Consider the following 19,539-nt stretch of genomic DNA (forward strand, 5'->3'; position numbering starts at 1 on the left):
TTCTCAAAAGGACCAATTCCACTTATCTGAGGTTCCTAGAGGAGTCAAAGCCATAGAGACAAAAAGTAGATAGTGGGATCCAGGGGCTGAGGGAAGGGGTGGGGAGTTTAATGTTTCACAGGGACAGAGTCTCAGCTTTGCAAGATGAAAAGAGTTCTGGAATTGGATGGTGGGGTTGGTTATATAACAGTGTGAATATACCTAATGCCACCAAACTGTACACTTAAAAATGGTTAAAATGGTAAATTCTCTGTTATGTGTGTTTTACCATAATTTAAAAATAGTAACAATAAAAAGAATGAGGAATAACCTACCTCATTGCAAAACATCACCCCAAAAGAAAATCCATACCTATCACCCATTAAACCTTCCACCGTTATTCCTTCCACCTCCTGGGAGTATCTGGGAACTCTTTTTTTTTTTTCTGGGAACTCTTAATTTGCTTTCTTTCCCTGCAGATTTACCTATTTTAGATATTTCATGTAAATGAAATGATTGCAGAATGTACTAAATGCCACTGAAGTGTGCACTTTAAAATGGTTAATTTTATGTTTTTCAAATTTCACCTCATTTTTTAAAGAGAAAAAAAGAATGAAATGTTCTATGTACAGTAGTATGGAAAGGTCCCAAGATATATTAAGGGAAGGGGGCTGCAAAACAGTGAGTGTGAAATCCTTTGAACAAATCGTGGGGGAAATGAGAATCCGTATTTGTATCCACTTGTATGTACATTAAGAAACTCCATGAGGCACACAGAAAACAAATAACAGTTGTAAGGTAGGTGGTGCCAGGAGGATGGAATCCTTGAGTAGAAAGGGGAATTGTCATTTTTTCTATCTTTTTTCTGAGCCTTCATTGTAATGGGAGAGGAGGAGGCTAGGATGGGTGTAGCTTTAAAAAGGCAGTACATTTCGGAGGCAGAAATTGGAGAGATGCCCAGATCTCGGCTTTTGAATGCCATGTCCCACTGAAAGGACCAGAGCTCCTTGGGGGGAAATGGTTGATTCCAAGACTGGGGCATGGAAAGTACAAGGTAAGTCTGGTATTATGCCAGAAAATAAGGAAGAGCTCAGAGAATAATAGGGATATATTAAAAGGACAGATAGGGCTTTCATTGGCCAAAAGTGGGACAATTTTAAAGAATCCATGAGCATTCCTGAGATATGTGCATACAAACCTGATTGATTAGCAGATAGACAGATACCCAGCTACACAGATACATAGATGCTTGATACATAGATCAATGCATAAATGATTAATGGATACACAGAGACACAGGTAGATACCTAGATGATCATTAGATACATAGATAACTGATAGTAGGTAGGTTGATTGATTAGGAGATAGCTCATCCTTACAGTAGAACATCTGCTAAAAAACTTGGACAGAATGATAGAGTTGGATATGCATAATGTAGCTTCACAGCAGAGAAACCCAGAAGACCCAGGCCAAAAAAGAAAAAAAAAATCACTAAAAGATAGTTGGGGGGGGGGTTGTCAAAACTTAAATATGGACAATAGATTAAATCATAGCATAATCTCAATGTCAAGTGTCAAATTCATGATTGTTAAAATCATGCTATGGTAATGTAAGAAAAAGTTCTTGTTCTTAGGAGGTATTTAGGGATTAAAGGAAAATATGTCTGTAAACCACCTTTTAAATATCTTCATAAAAAATAATATGAATTTCTAAAATAAAATGTGCAGAGAAAGAGCAAATGAAAGAGCAAACGGGACAAAATGCTGACAGCTGGTGGATCTGGGAAAAGGCTATTTGGAGTTTTTTGCATTATTCTAGCAACCATTCTGGAAGTCTGAAATGATATCAAAATTAACAAAAATGATACAAAAGCAACAAAACAGGAGAGAGTTTCCCTCTGCAGGTTCCTGTTTGGGCTGTGAAGCAGCCAGAAGAGCATCTGTGGTGAGGGAGGGAGGTCTGGGGAGAGTGGGAAAGATGTGAGGTCACTGTAAGGTGAGGGGGTCAGGCCAGCAGAGGACTGCTGAAAAACAGGCCAGGCACAGTGTGAGCAGGTGTGTCCACAGGAGCTGGGCCAGGAGGCATGGGTGGCCGGCTCCTGGCGAGACAACATTCACTGCCTCTGAAGGAAGCCAGGGACTGGCCAGGCCTCTGAGCCCCTGCTCCTTCTCCTTTACAAGGGCGAGGACTTTCATACAAGAATCAAGGGAGAAAGGACTGGTCATCATTCTGCACGTGGCCCCTACTCTGGGTTCAGGTTTGGCAGAATGTGGACTTCAGGAATGACCATGATGGGCAGCCCCTCCCTATCTCAGCAGTGTCACCCCAAGCCTTCTTGCCCTCACACGACCCTTTCTGGAACCCCTTGCCCTCACTCCATCCCGATCTCAGGCACTCACATGCACGTAGGGCTTGACTCTGTTACAGGGAAACCAGCCAACTTCATTGGTAGCCGTGTTTCTGCCCTAAAAGGCCAGGAGGGAAAGACATGGACAGAGAGGTTATAGGCATTCATGCTTGTGTGTGTGCTGAACTTTCTACCCAGTGGCCACGCTGTCTGTCCATCTATCTCGCTGTGACCTGCATGACCCACGGAGTGCCAGCCAGTATCAACTTCCTGGGAAGATGGCCAGCTCGGAAGAGCCGATCCAGTCCTAGATATCCCCATGTATATCACCCTCCCCAGATGCCTCCTCCAGACCAGCCTCTCCTGCCAGCGTCACTTCCCAGGACTGCCTGCACCCATGGCCCCACATTCAGGTCCTTCTCCATCAATCCTACGGCTCAGCCTGTACCTCCCACCAGTTCTGTTCGGCCTCAGCCTTGGTGAGCTCCACGATGTCTCCAGGGTTGAGCCGTAGAAAAGGTCCAAAGGCTCCAGGGGGTGGAGGAAGCCCATAGTACTCCTGACACACCTCCATCTTGGGCAGACCTGGAGGGGAGGGATGGTGGTGGCTTGGTGTGGTTAGTAGTGGTCAGGGATTTTCAAACCTGAGTCTCAAGGCCCACCAGGATGGTGAAAACTAGAGGCTGACAGCACCAGGTGGTGGTGAGGAGGTGGAGCACCTGAAATTCTATGTTGCTGCTGGGAGTCCACTTTGGACAGCAGTCTGGCAATATCTCTCCAAAGCTAAATAGATGTCCACCTTGTGATCTGATAATTTGACTCTGGCATATGTGACCAAGAGAAACAAATGCTCATGTCCACCAAAAGTTCTAGACAAGCTTACTTCACAAGAACCAAAATCTGGCAATGACCCAATGTCCTCAATAAAATAGATACACTGAGTGTGATATAATCATGCAATGGAATCCTAGACAGCAGTGACCAAACTGAGTCTCATTGACATGACACTTGACTCAAGAAGCCAGATGCAGAAAGAGGACATACCACATGAGTCCATTTTTATGAAGTTCAAAGAAAGGCAAAACTCATCTATGGTGACAGAGGTCTAAGAGTGGTCCCCTCTGAGGGCCAGGTGGGTACTGACCAGCAGCACTGGAAACTTTCTGTGTGGTGGAGATATTCAATAGTGCAGTCCGGTAGGACAATCACTGGCCAGAGGTGGCTATCTGTCCCCCAACACTGGTCTGAGAGTTTCCGGAGGACAAGCAGCACAGCTATTTTAGCTGTTTGCCCCAGACGACTTCTACAGTAGATGCTAAACACAAATAACCCATCCCTGGTGTAATTCCACAAAATTCGTTAACATAAGAATGAGTCTAGCCTCTCCCCTCTGCCATTGAGCTAAAAAGAATCCATGTCCTCCACTTCCCCATCCTCCTGGTGGAGGGCACTTTGCTGAGACCAAATATCATAATCAGATTCTGTGGCGTGGCATCAAGAGGAAAGGAGGTGAGAACTATCAGAGGCGTGCCTAGTTGACTAAGGCTAGAGAAGGCATCTCTCAGAGAGTAAGAGAAAAGAGGCAGTGGATAAGAAAAGTGGATGGTAAGAGAAAGAGCATCTTTAAAAAAAAAAAAAAGGATTTATTTTTTGAGAGAGAGGGAGAGTAAGAAGGAGCGGCAGAGGGATACAGAGAGAATCCCAAGCAGACTCCCCGCTGAGTGTGGAGCCCGACGTGGGGCACAGTCTCATGACCCGGAGACCATGACCTGAGCTGAAACCAAGAGTTGGATGCTTAACCGATTGAGCCAGTCAGGTGCCCCAAGAAAACACATCTTAAGGACTGTTATTATCAATGCATTCTTTTCCAAGCACTTGAGCAAAGCAAGTAAAGAATCTAAGTTAGTTATTTTTAAATCCCTTTCAGGGAGACACCTGGGAGGCTCAGGGTTGAGCGTCTGTCTTTGGCTCAGGGCATGATCCTGGTCCAGGGATTGAGTCCTGCATTGGGCTCCCTGTGAGGAGCCTGCATCTCCCTCTGCCTACGTCTCTGCCGATCTCTCTGTGTCAAATAAATAAATAAATAAATCTTAAATTCCTTTCGAGTTTCTAGGACTAGAACAAATGGATCACAGCTTTATAAGCAGCACATTATGTGGTTGATAATACAATTGTTGAGATCTGAGGCAAAGACCAGATTTCCTCCCGCCCCACACCTGGACTCACCCAGCTCATTCCTCTTTTTGTCCTGAGCCCGGCGATGTGGCTTATCCTGGAGGGAGAGACCAAGAAAGCAAGCGTGGATACCTAGGCCCAGCCTGGGACTTCCTCAACCCCTATGGGGGCACCCAGCAAAGGGCCATGCCCACTGCTGGGGTCTCCTGGGTCACCCCTCATTATCCCCCATGATTTTCCATGCAGAGAAAGGAGCATGGGGGGTCTCACCTTTTTCATAGTTCCTGAAAAATCTATGGGAGAGAAAAGGAAGTAGCTAAGATGGGAAATCCCCCCACGCAGAACCAAGCCGACTCCCACCCTTTCTCCCACTGGTATACCTTGCCCATGTCGGCCACACGGAGGGACCCTTCCCAGACACTCCTTGTGTGCAGGTGCCCGGCACCGATGACAACGGTAGCCCTGATAGAAGGTGCCTCTGGGACACAAAGGCGAGATAAAGCAAAGTCAGTGATGTTGAACAGACACAGCCAATCATTTTGCCAAGGGTCCCCTTGGGTTCTCTTTAGGGCAGCAGAGACATGGGGAAGCCAAAGCTCAAAGGAGAGCCTCCTGCCTTCCAACTCAGGGGGAAGATGGCCAGAGGAGCCCTTCTAAGGAAGAAAAGATACCCAAACCCAGGCCCCAGGCCCATCCTCCCAGACTCCCACCTCAGCAGCATCTGGCAAGCCTTGCACGACGTGGTCTCCTCAAAGGAGAACATCTGGAAGTCATGCCCATTGGCAGTAGCGTTCTCGGGGTAGATGTTGGAGCTGGAGAGGGGAGAGAATTCCATGCAATGGAATAGTATTCAGCACACAAGGAAATGAAGTACAGACACGTGCTGCCGCTTGGACGCATCCATGCAGCCGTATTGGATATGCTGCCCAAAGCATATTGTGCCTCTCGGTCTGCCCACCGATGGGCATTAGGGCCGTTGCCATGTTTTAGCTATTGTGAATAGTGCTGCTATGAACATGGGTGGAGACTATAAAGCAAATTGGTTGTCAGGGGCTGGTGTTGGGGGGTGGGGGATGGGGAGTGATGGCTTCATGGCTGCAGGGTTTCCTTTTGGGGGATGAAAATGCTCTGGAACTTGACAGAGGTGACGATTGCACAACACTGTAATGTACTAAATGCCACTGAGTCATATGCTTGAAAAAGCTAAATTTTTGTTACATAAATTTCACCCCAAGAAGAGAAAGAAAAGGAAGGAGGAAGAAGATGAGTCTGTCCAGGCTGGTGGCTGAAGCTCACACAGAACCTTGGCTTTCTGAGCATGCAGACAGCATCAAAAGCCTATCCCTCCCAGTTTCCAGATGAGGAAACTGAGGTTCACGGTGGCCCTACAGAGCGGAGCACAGAATTGCCTCTCGGCCTCTGCCCGCATGTAGAGTCTTCTGAGGACAGGAGGATGGAGGAGGAAGGGATCTCACATGGCCATTTCGAACTGCTCCATCCACTTCTTCTTCAGTTCTCGTGTCTTGAAGAACAGCTCATAGCCCTGGACACCTTGGTCCTCGATCAGGAGAAACATATGAGTCCACTGCAGGGAAGCAGAGCTCAAAATGAAGGCACCCACTCTGCAGAGGGGGGACCACATGCCCCCTTTACCCCTACTCCTGTGGGGAGAAGAGGGTCAGGCCTATAACAGCCTCTCTACCCCCAGGAGAACCAGGCACAGGTACCTGCGTATGGGTCTGCCCAGGAGAACCAAATACACATCCATAAATCTAAAATCACACACACACACACACACACACACACACACACACACACACACACACACATACTGGAATTCTAAAGGTCATGTGGGGAGGCTTGGGCTGCACTAGGGCTTCCCACCACTGGGGATCCCAGTTTCGGCCTCAGAACACACCTTCTTGTTTTCTCGCTCCCCAGAGGAGTCATCTCGAACCTGGAAGCTATGCAGGTTCACAAAGTCCTTGAGGTCGTAAGAGTCCCCTCGGCGCTTACAGATGAGAAGAGCTTTGTCGAGCAGGAAGGCGTACCTGAGAGCGGCTGGGTCAGGTGCCTCGTCTGGCTCCCCCCAGGGGTCCCCACCAGCTCCCCACTCGCTCGATCTCCTCCACCATCCAGGCCCCACCCTGCTGTCCATCTAGGGTTCCTGCTCTTCTCTTCTTAGGCCAACTTGGCAGTGCCCCCCTGTCTATCCATCCTGACTTCACCCATAAGATCCATACTGGTCCCAGCACCTGTTGGTCTTGGCTCTACACACACGTCCACGTTGGTCCTGCCGTTTGTCCATCTAGGCTCCACCCCCTGGTATAACTAGAAATCTGGCCCTGCCTCTGCCCAGGCTCTACCCTATATCTGTTGGCTCTGCCCACCTGTCCATCTTGGAGCGCCGCTCCACTGAGGTGATCTTGAGCTCCCCATCAATCTTCGGCCGGCCATAGTGGGCCAGAGACTGGTCCTATGCAGCAGGAAGGGGGTCTAGCAAGGGGCCACCAAGGAAGATACCACATACCCTCCCCTCATGGCCACACACCTGGCTATCCCTGCCCTATCCCCTCACCAGGTTCTCGATGGACAGCTGGAAGTTGGTGATCTGCCGCAGTGTCTCGTTGTCCCGCTTGACCTCGTTCACACACTGTGCCAGGTCCTGAGGGTAGAATGAGGGTATGCCTAGACACTGCCTCTCCAGCCCACCCAGTCCCCTACCTGGCTGGGGATAGGAGGTCAGCCCCTCCACTCAGGAGGTATAGAGAGGTATAAAGAGGGTATCCCCAGCATGTCCTGTCCCCAAGGGGAAGGCTGGGAATCACTCACTGGGTCACGTAGGCATGTCACTGTTGGTGAGAGGAGGGTTGCCTGTGGGTGTGACTGTGTGCCTGGGCTGCACTGCCTTGAAGGCATATGTACCTGTGCGTGAACACTCACCCTCATGGCATCCAAAGCCAGCCGCAGGTTCTCCTTCTCCACTGCATCCTGCGTGTGTTTGACCAGCTCCTGCATGACCCACAGAGACAGACATCTTCATGACCTGGGCCTGCCCTCTCCTCTTGGGAGCCCTCCACACAAGCCTGGCCTCCCAGATTCGTCCTTCCTCCCAGAGGGTCCTAGGGCTCAGCCCCTGGAAGCCAGCTCCACCCCGCTCCTAGGACACAGAGAGGAACAGAGGCCAAGCCCTTGCCTAGGGGCCCCCACTCATGCACCTGGAGAAGGAGGTGGTACTTGAGCACCCGCTGCATGGGTACCATCAGCAGGTCCCGCAACGTGAACCTCCCATTGTTGGCTCGCTGAGAACATTCCTGGGGGGTCAGAGAGGGAGAGAGATGAGCAAGATGAGGTGGAGACAGGTGTTGATTTTTCTAGAACTGGAACCATCATATCTCCCCTGAGGAAATGGTGAAGAATTTCCTGGAAGGCTGGCAAATCCTGCCTGGGTCAGAAGCCCGGGATTCCATCAGCTGAGTGGGGCTGGTGAGGGAGAGAGGGACAGGTCTGCAGGGTCTCCACTCTAGAGACCAATGAGCCTGATGTATGGCACACAAAGGTGGCTCCTTATCATCTCTGCCCTGTCTGTGCTTCCAATGGACACACTGGGCCAGGGTGGGGCTCAGCCCAGGATGAGGGCTCGGTATGAACTTGAAGCTCAGCCTGGACCTGGGGCAGCCCCTGAACTTAGGGCTGGGGATCAGGATGGAGTCAGAGTTCAGTTCAGGGTGAGGACCTCAACCTGGTGTCAGGGCTGAGTGCAGAGTCGGGGTTCAGCTGGGGTCAGGGCTCCGTGCTCCCATCTACCTCCTCCTGCTCCATTTCTCCCACTCACCTGGTCAGTACCTCCCTCCCCAAACCCTCAATGGGCAGGTCTCTGGCTGGGCAGCCACAGAAAGTGGCACCATCAATTCAGTCTCCTCCCCACTGCCCCTGGAGCCTGGGGAGGAGTAAGAGGGTTCCCCAGATGTGGCCCAGGCACCCACCTCCAGCTTCATCTGCACATCTTCCCGGGCTGTGGCCACGCGGTCCAGGTGCTTGCTGGCCGACTCCACCTGGCTGCAGTAGCGGCCGTAGACGAGGAACCTGAGGGAAGGACAGGTGGCCGGGTAATGGTGGCCGGCACCATGGTCAGGCAGATCTGGGTGTCAGTCCAGGCCCCACCTCTTCCCAGATGGGTGATGCTGAGCCTCGGTCTCCCCATCTGTAAAATGGGCATAACAATGGCACCTCCCACAGGGAGCTATTGTAGCGCTGAATGAGACAACGCATAAGAAGCTCTTAGCATTTGGTATATTGTTGCTTCAACGTTCATTCATTTAACCAACACTTACAGGGCACCTACTGTGTGCCAGCCCTGTGCTAAGCACTTTAGGCATCAATTTATTTAATCCTCACCACGACCTAGGAGGTACGTTCCTGTGCCACACTGATTTGATAGATGTGGCACCAGAGCACAGAGAGGTTAAGTGGTTTCCCAATATTACACAGCCCCAAGAGGCAGAGCTGGGGATTGAACCAGAAATGAGCGGTCCCTTGCCCAGGAGCAAAGAAGGAAAAGCCCTGCCTGTCCAGTAGTCTCTGAGGGCAAGATCTCCCAAATGCCCAGCCTGAGCAGGACAAGGTGACTTCCAGGAGTCAAGGCTGGCCAGCTGGGTCTCACCTCTCCTTGTATTTGATGAAGACCTGGTAGAGAGTGGGCGCAGTCGGGGCGGCCAGAGCTTCCTTCATCTCCTTTAGGAAGTGAGTGTGTACGCGAAGTAGGTCCTACTCGGAAGAAAGGGTAAGACCGGGGCTCAGGAAGCCAAGCAGGAGATGGGTCACCCTCCCACTCTATGTTGCTCAACTCCCAACCCCCACATTCCAGGGACAGGTGAGGCCAGCAGGTTGTCCCCACTGGACAGAGGCCAGGAGGGCTGGGGACTGGCCAGCTCACCTCGATGTTGATGAAGATGATCTCAATGTCTTGAGGTTTGAGGAACCGCTGCAGGGGCTTCATGAAGTGCTGTGGGAGGGGAGAGAAGGGTGAGGGAGGGGCCTCACCTCTCCTGGGAGATGAGGACAAGGAGGCAGAGTCAGAAAGAAACAACAGAAAGAGAGACTAAGAGAGAAAGAGAGATGGAGAATGTTCACACAAACACCTGTACGTGGCTGTTCACAGCAGTTGTTTGTAACAGTCAGAAAGTGAGAACAACCCAAATGTCCATCAGTGGATGAGTGGATAACAAGATGTGGTCCGCCCACACACGGGAATATCAGCCCTGAACAGGAGCGAGCGCCGACATCTGCTGCCCCGTGGAGGGACCCTGAGCTCATGACACTCAGGGAGGGAACCAGAGACAGAAGGCCACACGGTGTGTAGCTCCACGTGTGTGAAATGCCCAGAACAGGCTCGTCCACGGAGATGGTAAGTAGATTAACAGTTGCCAGGGGCCGGGGAAGGATGGGCTTAGGGTGTGATGACTAAAGGGTATGGGTTTTCTTTGGGAGGGATGATGAAAAAGTTCTAAAATTAAATAGTGGTGATGGTTACAAAGCCTTGTGAGTAAACCAAAAGCCACTGAGTTGTAGCCATTAAATGAGTGAACTGTACAGTATACTGGGTCCACCTCAATAAAGCTACTGAAAAAAAAAAAAAAAAGAAAAAGCAATGGCCCAAAGGAAGGGAATAGAAGGTCAGAGAGACGTAACAGAGACACGCAGACAGAGACGAGGGTACAGGAACGGGTACAGACAGGGACAAAGGGGCACACACAGGGAAAGAGAGACAAACAGAGGAAGATGTAAGGAGAGACCTAGAGGGAAAGAGACAGACACAGGAGACAGGATGACGAGAAAAGCAGAGACAGAGATGAAGAAACACAAAGCGACGGGATAGAGAAGAGCCCCAGGTCCGCTGGGGACACAGTGGCCTCTCAGTGTGGCCCAGAGGCCGCCACACCGGCGGATGTGCACCTGCAGGGCCACCTCCCGTGTATGCGCCTGCCAGGGGCTGGGTTGAGCATCGCACCTGCTGGATGGAGCCCAGCGTGTCCGTGTACTTCTCCTCCGTCTGCTGGATTTCCCGCAAGCAACAGCACCGCTTGTCATACTCCGTCATCTTGGGCTGAGAATGGGGAGGAGAGGTCGGTGTCGGGGTGCATGTGTGCACATGCCCAAGTGTCTGCCCAGACGTCATACCCCGCCCCACCCACCGGCATGGGCATGGGCTCCGTGCGCATGAGGTCTTCGTAGATCTCGTCACCCTCCGCTTCCTCGTTCTCCACGCAGTCATACAGGTCCTCGTCCTCCTCCACCGTGTCACTGCGGGGTATGGAGTCAACCAGGGCCACCGGAGCCCCTAGGCCAGGGACTCCACAGGCCCCTCCCAGATCAGACTCGTGTCCCCTCAGATCCACAGGACAGGGCCATGCCCCCTGGAGGCCCCCCAAAGATAGGGTCACATCCACTCAGAACCCCTAGGACAGGGCCATATCCTCCCAGACCCCTTAGGGCAGGGCCATATCCTCTCAGACCCCTTAGGGCAGGGGCATGTCCCCTGAAACCCCTTAGAGGAGGGCCATGTCCCCTCAGATTCCCAGGGCAGGGTGGTGGTCCCAGACACTCACTCGATCTGGTCAGACAGGCCACTGTAGATGTCTTCATCACCCACACTCTCCTCCTCAGTGGGAAAGGGCCTAGGGGAGCCATAATGGTATGAGCCAGAGGCCTGGGGGCCAGTTGGGAGGGGGACTTCCAGAAGGGGGAGGATTGGGGCCAGATCAACCCAAGGATGCCAGCTCAAATGGTTACTCACATGATCCCCTTATTCTGGGCAATCGGGGTCCAGGACAGAGCAGACAGGGTGTAGATGACCTGTGACAAGGGCCATGGCTGCTCAGCAAGCCCCTTGCCCACCCACATGCCAGAACACAGCCTCAGACTCCATCTGAGACTAGATATTATGGTTAGACTCCACATCCCTAGGAGTCTAACTCAGGATTTTCTCCACCTTCCCACTCCTCTGTGTGAGTAGGTCAGGTTCCCCTAAGCACCCACCACTTGATTGCCTTCTTCTATGCAATCCTCATAACCACTCAGAAAGTATAGGATGACTCAGAAAAGAGGGACCTAGGGCTCAGAGAGGCATGGCCACAAACCTGAGGTCACACAGCAAGTAGCGAAGCAGGATTGGAACCCAGTTCCAAAGATTGGAACACACCCCAACCCATGCTCTTTGTATCTGAGGTACCATCTGGTCTGACTTACCTGTTCCTCCCCCAGTAGCCCTTAGCTTTCCCGGTGTAAATGTTCATGGAAATGGACTAAATCCAATCTTTCAGCTCTATGTGCCCAGTTCATGGGCAGTTCAGCACCAGCTTACCTTCCCAAAATCCTGTACATCGAAGAGGTCAAAGGCCTCAAAGAGTTCACTCCGCTTGAGGCCAAACTTCTCACAGCAGGTAGACAAAAAGGTACGGATGTTCTTAAGGCATAGGAACTGTGAAGAGAGACAGAAATGGGGGTAGAGGAAACATAACAGGACGGGGAGCAGCTGAGCCCTGGGCAGTCTGTCTTGGGGACTGGCAGGGAAGGGAGAAAAGAAGCCATCACCTCCTTCTCAGTAAGCCGCACCCTCTTCTGATAAGGATCAAGCTGTACCTGAAGCTAGATCTACCCTTGAATTCTTCTTTATTAAGGTAAAATTCATAACATAAAATTAACCATTAACTGATAACAAAACATATTATATACATACAATGGAATATTAGCCAGGAAAAGGGATGAAAGTTTGATTTATGCTACAACATGAATGAACCTTGAAAACATTCTGCCCAGGAAATAAACCAGACACAGAAGGACAATTATTATAGAATTGCACTTATATGAGGTCTCTAGAGTAGGCAAATTCACAGAGAAAGTAGATGGTGGGAGCCAGGCTTTGGAGGAGAGGGTGGAGAGTCAGAATTTCAGGGAAACAGAGTTTCCATTGGAGAAGAGGAACAATTTTGGATATAGAATGCCACTGTATTGTACACTTACAAATGGTTAAAGTGATAAATATTCTTTTTTATATATATTGTATTCAAATATTTTATATAAACTTGTATTTATATTTATCAAATATGTATTTATGTCATTTTCTGTATGTATATGTAATGGTAAATACTGTGTATCTTCTACTGAGATAAAGAAAATCTAACCATGGAGCAGCCCCGGTGGCTCAGCAGTTTAGCACCGCCTTTGGCCCAGGGTGGGATCCTGGAGACCCGGGATCGAGTCCCATGTCAGGCTCCCTGCAGGGAGCCTGCTTCTCCCTCCACCTGTGTCTCTGCCTCTCTCTCTATATATATATGTCTCTCATGAGTAAATAAATTTAAAAATCTTTTTAAAAATCTAACCACGAACCATTTAAAGTGTACACTTAGGTGACATTTAGCACATTCACCATGTCCTGCAATGAACACCTCATCTAGATCCAAGATGTTTTTCTCAGCCCAGAAGGAAACTCTGTCACGCAGAGTCTCTGTCATTAAGCAGTCACCTGCCATTTCCACTCTCATCCTTCTCCCCGGCAACCACTGTCAGCTTCCTGTCCCTATCATTTACTATATCCATAACTGATAAATGGATAAACAAAATGAAGTATATCCATTAAATTATTAAGCCAAAAGAAGGAGCAAAGTACTGATACATGCTACAAAGTAGATAAACCTCAAAAAAGTGATGCTCAGTGAAAGAAGGCAGGTACAAAAGGTCACATACTGTATGTTTCCATTTATAGGAAACATGTCTGAACTTTTCAATTTCATGAGCCAACATATACCTTTCTTGTTTAAATCAGTTTGGGTTGGGTTGTAGTGACTTGCAACCACAAGATGTTACCCAATGCAGCAGTCAGATATACAGGATATCACTCTGGGTTTGGGGTATTTGGCTCTGTTATAAACAAGCCCTCACATCCTTGCATTTGCCTGATAACTCATCCAAGTGTCCATATGGGCTCAGCTCTCTCTAAGGTCTCTAGATCCTACAGAATCCTAACCAGCCTTGCTTGACCACAGTTTTATCTCATAGCTTTGCATGAGCACCCGCCATGTACCCAATTCCTGGCACTCTCTCTAAATATATTACAGATATATATATATATATATATATATATATATATATATATATATATATATCTGTGTGTGTGATGAGCACACCTAAAATCTACTCTCTTAGTATATTTCCAGTGTTCAATACAGTATTATCATTTTTCTTTTGAGAGAGAGTGTGTGTGAGAACATGTGCGTGTGAGTGGGAGTGGGGTGGGGGGGGCAGAGGGAGAAGGAGAAAAAGAACCTTAAGCAGACTCCACACTCAGCACAGAGCCCTACTTGGGGCTCCATCTCAAGACCCTGAGATCACAACCTGAGCCATAATCAAGAGTCAGACACTTAACCGACTGAGCCACCCAGGTGCCCCTCAATACAGTAGCTACATCATGCCTGCACATTGGATCCCTAGACAGATTCATCCTACCTAACTGCACTATTGTACCCTTTGACCAACATTTCCCCATTTTCCTCATCCACTCAGTCCCTGCTAAGCTTCTACTCTCTGCTTCTACGAATTTGACCTTCTTTCTCTCTCTCTTCCTCCTTCCATATCCCTCCCTCCCCCCTCAAATCTTCCCCCTTCTCTCTCCTTACTCCCTCCCCCCCCCCCATATATAATGGAATCCTTGCAATAATGCTACAAGTACTATTATATCCTCACTTTATAGATAAGAAAACTGAGGCAAGGACAGCCAGCCAGGATGCAACCCCAGGCAGCATGACTGCAATCCTGTACAAAGGACCCAGGCTGCTGTGCCTGAAAGTTTTTTAACGTTTGCCCATGCAGTAGCAACATATATGAATCAAATCAATACACACTATTCATTGTACCCGTGTTTATCTCACACCTCCATCTTCAGACTGTATCGTCTTCTCATTTATTGCTGCATTCACAGTATACCTAACCCACTCTCTACAGAACATGAATGTTAAATAAACGCTAACTTAAATAAATGTCTTTAAGAAGAGAATTTTACATCCTCCGATTGAAAGAAAACTAAGATCATTTGCTATAAAAAGAAGGCAGTGTAAAATAAATATGATGTAAACAGTGTTAGTAAATTCCAGCTGGATTCCATTGTCTGTCCAAGGCTCATTCTGTCTCTGTCAAAGAGAGATTAGTAATAATTAGAGGTGCTTAAAAAACAGAGTAGCAATTCAACATTCATTTGTGATAAAGAAAGAGAGAAAAAAAGACTCTTGGCAAAGTAAGAATGGAAAGGAATTTCTGTAACCTGATAAAGAGAGCATCTTCAAAAAAAAATCTTAAACCTTTGTTTTAATAAAAAGTAGAACATTATATTTAATGGGGAAATGGTGAAACGATTCCCTGCATTTGAAATCAGAACTAAAGTAGGGTGTCCCCATTACCATTTCTAGTCAACACTGCATTGAAGATCTTAGCCTACACTGCAAGACAAAACAGGGAAACAAAAAGAAGGAAAGAAGGAAGGAAGGAAGGAAGGAAGGAAGGAAGGAAGGAAGGAAGGAAGGAAGGAAGGAAAGAAGGAAGGGAGGGAAGGAGGGAAGAAGGGAGGAAGGAGGGGAGGGAAGGAGGGAGGAAGGGAAGAAGGGAGGAAGGGAGGAAGGGAGGAAAGGAAGAAAGGAGGAAAGGAGGGAGGAAGAAATTAGGCATATGCAGAAGATACCATTGTCAACATGAAAAGCTCAGAAGAATATACAGATAAATAACCAGAATCAATACGGTAATTTCACAATGTTAGTCAATACACAATCAATATACAAAGTTTACTGCGTGTTGGTGCATTAGCAACAATCAACCAGAAAATGTAATTTTCTTAAAAAGATAATATTTAAGAAATCCTAGAATAAGCAAAACTAATCTACGGTGACAGAAATCAGATCAGTGGTTGCTTCTGGGGTGGGGAGGGTGGTGGAGATTGACTCAGAAAGGCCACAAGTGATGGAAATGTTCTGTGTCTTGATAAGGGTGTGGGTTGCACAAGTCTACACATATGCTAGAACGGATTGAGCAGTAAACTGAAGAATGGAGCATTTCACCGCATGAAAATTGGACTTCCATTTAAAAGGATACCATTTACCATAGCCTTAAAAATGTAAAACAAACATACAAAAAAGCTAGTGATACATAACAAATCTAACAAAAAGAAGTGAAAAATGTTTTATAGAGAAAATTATGGGGTGCCTGGGTGGCTCAGTGATTGTGTGTCTGCCTTTGGCTCAGGTCATAATCCTGGGGTCCTGGGATCAAGTCCCACACCAGGCTCCTTGTGGGAAGCCTACTTCCCCCTCTGCCTGTGTCTCTGCCTCTCCCTGTGTGTCTCTTGTGAATAAATAAAATCTTTTTTTTTAATTTTTAAAAAGAAAATTATAAAATTTTATTTGAAAAATATGAAAGATCTAAACAAATAGAGTGTAATACATGTTAACTCCTGTCTAGAAAGACTCAATATTTTAATCTCAACTAAAATCTCGAAATGGTCTTTCGTTGAACGTGGCACATGGATCCTACAATTTATATGGAAAAGAACAGAGCCACAAATAGCCAAGACAATTCTATAAGGGAAAAGTAAGCCAGGAGTACTCTCATCAAAACTTATCATAAATCTACAGTAATTAAGACAATGTAATTATAGCAGTTAGCCTCCAAGATGGCCCCCAGTGGTCCACAGATCCCAGTACTTGTGCCCTATTTGTAGTTGTCTCTCTCACTGAACCAAGATTAGCCCTGTGTGACTGACTAATAGAGTATGGTAGAAATAACAACACATGGCTTTTCAAGTCTGGGTAATAAAAGGCATTGTAGCCTCCACTTTGGCCTCTTGGATCACTAACCGGCCACTGTGTTGTGAGACCACTCAGTCAGAGCTATGGGGGTGGGGTCCAAGTGGAGAGGAACTGGGGTTCCATGTGGCTGAACCACCGGATCCTCCAGCCACAGTTGAGCCTTCGGATGACTACAGCCCTGACTACATCTGACTGCAACCTCACGAGAAACCCCAGCTGAGCCATTTCATCATCTCTGATCCAAATAATTCATAAGCACAACAAATGCTCAATAAAGGAATATTTTGGGGATAATTTGTTATTTAGCACTGGTTAAGAAATATAGAGATAGGGATCCCTGGGTGGTGCAGCAGTTTAGCGCCTGCCTTTGGCCCAGGGCGTGATCCTAGAGACCCGGGATCGAATCCCACATCAGGCTCCCAGTGCATGGAGCTTGCTTCTCCCTCTGCCTGTGTCTCTGCTTCTCTCTCTCTCTGTGTGACTATCATAAATTAAAAAAAGAAAGAAATATAGGGATAAAGACAAACCACAATGGAAGAGCCATAAATAAATCACACGTGTATGAAAAATGTCTTTTACAACTGAGCAGCTGTTACAGACGTAGGGTAAAAAAGAGGTACTATTTTATAACTGTGGGTGGTTCTGGGGATCCCTGGGTGGCTCAGTGGTTTAGCGCCTGCCTTTGGCCCAGGGCACAATCCTGGGGTCCCGGGATCGAGTCCCGCGACGGGCTCCCAGCGTGGGGCCTGCTTCTCCCTCCTCCTGTGTCTCTGTCTCTCTCTCTCTCTCAATATGTCTATCATAAATAAATAAATAAATCTTTAAAAAATTGTGGGTGGTTCTACTGGTTATCCATAAAGGCAAAAAACAAACAAACAAACAAACAAACCCAAACAATAAATCAAATTCCTTCCTCATATCCTACTCATAACAAATCCCAGATGGTGTTAAAGACCTAACTGGTAAAAGCAAGGCTTTGAGAAGACAATTGAAGAGACTCTCTGGATGATCTCAGGATTATGAGTGATTCTGGAACAACAAAAAGCCCAAATGATACACAAAATTTGATCAAACTAAAATAAAGGCCTATTCATCAGAAAGCATTAGGAAGAGAGTGACAAGATAGGCCACAAAGTGAAAATGGATATTTGCTACACATTTGCATTCAAAGTGTATCAAGAATTCTTAATGATTCAATAAGAATCAATAAGACAACAATTCAATCAGAAAAATTGGCAAGACGGGGATCCCTGGGTGGCTCAGCGGTTTGGCGTCTGCCTTCGGCCCAGGGCATGATCCTGGAGTCCCGGGATCGAGTCCCACATCCGGCTCCCTGCATGGAGCCTGCTTCTCCCTCTGCCTGTGTCTCTGCCTCTCTCTCTCTCAGTCTGTGTCTCTCATGAATAAATAAATAAATTTAAAAAAAAAAAAAAAAGAAAGAAAAATTGGCAAGACCTGAACGTGAGCTTCCCTGAAGAGGAATCACAAATGCCCCCAAACCCACAAGGGGACGGTCAACCTTGGTAGTCATCCAAGCGATGCTAATTAAAACCACAAGATACTATTTCCCACCCCCCAGATATGCAAAGTTTTTATTACAGTCAGGCAAAGGGATGCCTGGGTGGCTCAGCGGTTGGGCGTCTGCCTCCGGCTCGGGGTGTTATACTGATACCGGGATCCGGGATCCAGTCCCGTGTCAGGCTCCCTGCGGGGGCCTGCCTCTCCCTCTGCCTGTGTGTCTCATGAATAAATAAATAAACCTTAAAAAAAAATAAAGTCAGGCAAATATCCACTAGAAGCAGCATCTGCTTCCCCACCTTTTGTGTCTGGTGAACCAGTGGAAGTAACACTGTGTGAATTGGAAGTTTAGGCTTCCAGAGGCTTTGCAGCCTCTGCTCTTGCTTTCTTGGAACACTGTTGCCAACCTGAAGAGCTCAGTCTAACCTTTGGAGGGTGAGAGACTGTGCGGAGTGGAGACAAACAGGCTAGAGGGAGGTGAGAAAACACCTGGCCAGCCCCTTTGGGGGTGCGTGGTATCTTCATCCATCCTATCTGGAGGCTGTACTCCTTCCTTCCTTCCTTCCTTCCTTCCCTTCTTCCCTCCTTCCCTCCCTCCTCCCCTCCCCTCCTCCACCCTCCCTCCCTTCCTTCTTTCCTTTTATAGTAGATTTTATATTTTTAGATCAGTTTTAGGTCCACAGAAAAACTGAATGCAAGGTAGAGAGACCATACACCTCCCTATCCCCTAAGCATGCACAGCCTCCCCTACTATCAACCTCTCCCATCAGAGAGGATATGTTTGTTATAATCAATGAACCTATGCTGACACGTCATCACCCAAAGTCCACACTTGACATCAGGGTTCACTCCTGATATACATTCTGTGGGTTTGGACAAATACATAATGACACGTACCCACGATTATAGTAAGATACAGAGTAGTTTCACCGCCTGCAACATCCTCTGTGCTCTGTTTATCTGTCCCTCCCACCCCACCCCAACCCCACCTCAACCCTGCCCATCCCCTGGCAACCACTATCTCCATAAATCCCTTGTCTGGATGTCCCACAGTGTCCTTATCCATCACCTAGAAGAATATCTCAGTTACATCTATGTTCTGGCAAAGATGCAGAAAGCTGCCATAAACACAGGTTTCTATCTGGACCTGAGTTCTCAGCCCCTTTGGGTAAATAAATATATTTTCTTTTTTAATTAGACATTATAGTCACATTTCCAAGTCCTGTGCACTGTCTCTGACCTCATTCTCCCTTTTCCCTCCTCACTGGCTGCCCCTCTCTGCAAGTGGATGTGGACCATTCCCGTCCATGTCCTCATTCTCTCTCCACACGTGCACCCCTCAACAGCAGGTAGCGTGCTTCTGTACTGTCTGGTGCCCCTGCCTTTCTGTCCCACAGCCCACCCTCCCTCTCTCACTACAGCCCCATTTCCCCAAAGCTGTCTCTGAAGAGTCACTCAGTGAACCAGCGCTGCCTGTGCAAGCCGGCCCCCACCCTCCAGGCACCAGCCCTTCCAAAGAGGCACCATTTATTGAGAGCATAGCCTCTTCCAAGCCTGAGATGAAGAGTTTGATGTGCACAGGTTTGTTCAATCCTCCCGACAACGTTGCTACCGAGATCCAGGAGGCACGCTCTGACAACATCTGCCCTGCTGGTGGTTCAAACCCCAAAC

General features: G+C 48.0%; 1 protein-coding gene and 1 long non-coding RNA gene across 4 annotated transcripts in view; one reads left to right on the plus strand and one right to left on the minus strand.

Annotated features, from left to right (window-relative positions):
- The window catches only part of VAV1 (vav guanine nucleotide exchange factor 1), a 50,021-nt gene that overhangs the window by 12,107 nt on the left and 18,375 nt on the right, over positions 1–19,539 (minus strand). For all 3 annotated transcript variants that reach the window (XM_072787558.1, XM_072787557.1, XM_072787559.1), the window contains exons 2-21: positions 11,865–11,981; positions 11,298–11,356; positions 11,110–11,178; positions 10,696–10,804; positions 10,512–10,607; positions 9,438–9,506; positions 9,165–9,268; positions 8,488–8,587; positions 7,720–7,815; positions 7,445–7,513; positions 7,080–7,166; positions 6,892–6,977; positions 6,420–6,552; positions 5,977–6,086; positions 5,212–5,313; positions 4,882–4,979; positions 4,772–4,794; positions 4,553–4,598; positions 2,775–2,911; positions 2,379–2,444 (exon numbers count right to left, since the gene is read on the minus strand). In XM_072787558.1, the coding sequence (XP_072643659.1) occupies positions 2,379–2,444; positions 2,775–2,911; positions 4,553–4,598; positions 4,772–4,794; positions 4,882–4,979; positions 5,212–5,313; positions 5,977–6,086; positions 6,420–6,552; positions 6,892–6,977; positions 7,080–7,166; positions 7,445–7,513; positions 7,720–7,815; positions 8,488–8,587; positions 9,165–9,268; positions 9,438–9,506; positions 10,512–10,607; positions 10,696–10,804; positions 11,110–11,178; positions 11,298–11,356; positions 11,865–11,981 (1,776 nt within the window). The remainder of the gene's footprint in view (positions 1–2,378; positions 2,445–2,774; positions 2,912–4,552; positions 4,599–4,771; positions 4,795–4,881; positions 4,980–5,211; positions 5,314–5,976; positions 6,087–6,419; positions 6,553–6,891; positions 6,978–7,079; positions 7,167–7,444; positions 7,514–7,719; positions 7,816–8,487; positions 8,588–9,164; positions 9,269–9,437; positions 9,507–10,511; positions 10,608–10,695; positions 10,805–11,109; positions 11,179–11,297; positions 11,357–11,864; positions 11,982–19,539) is intronic.
- LOC140610969 (uncharacterized) lies at positions 440–3,140 on the plus strand. The gene is made up of 2 exons (XR_012012384.1): positions 440–1,033; positions 2,525–3,140. It is a non-coding gene; the product is annotated as an uncharacterized lncRNA (long non-coding RNA).

This window comes from Canis lupus, chromosome 19, assembly GCF_048164855.1.
Source record: "Canis lupus baileyi chromosome 19, mCanLup2.hap1, whole genome shotgun sequence".
Lineage (NCBI taxonomy): Eukaryota > Metazoa > Chordata > Mammalia > Carnivora > Canidae > Canis > Canis lupus.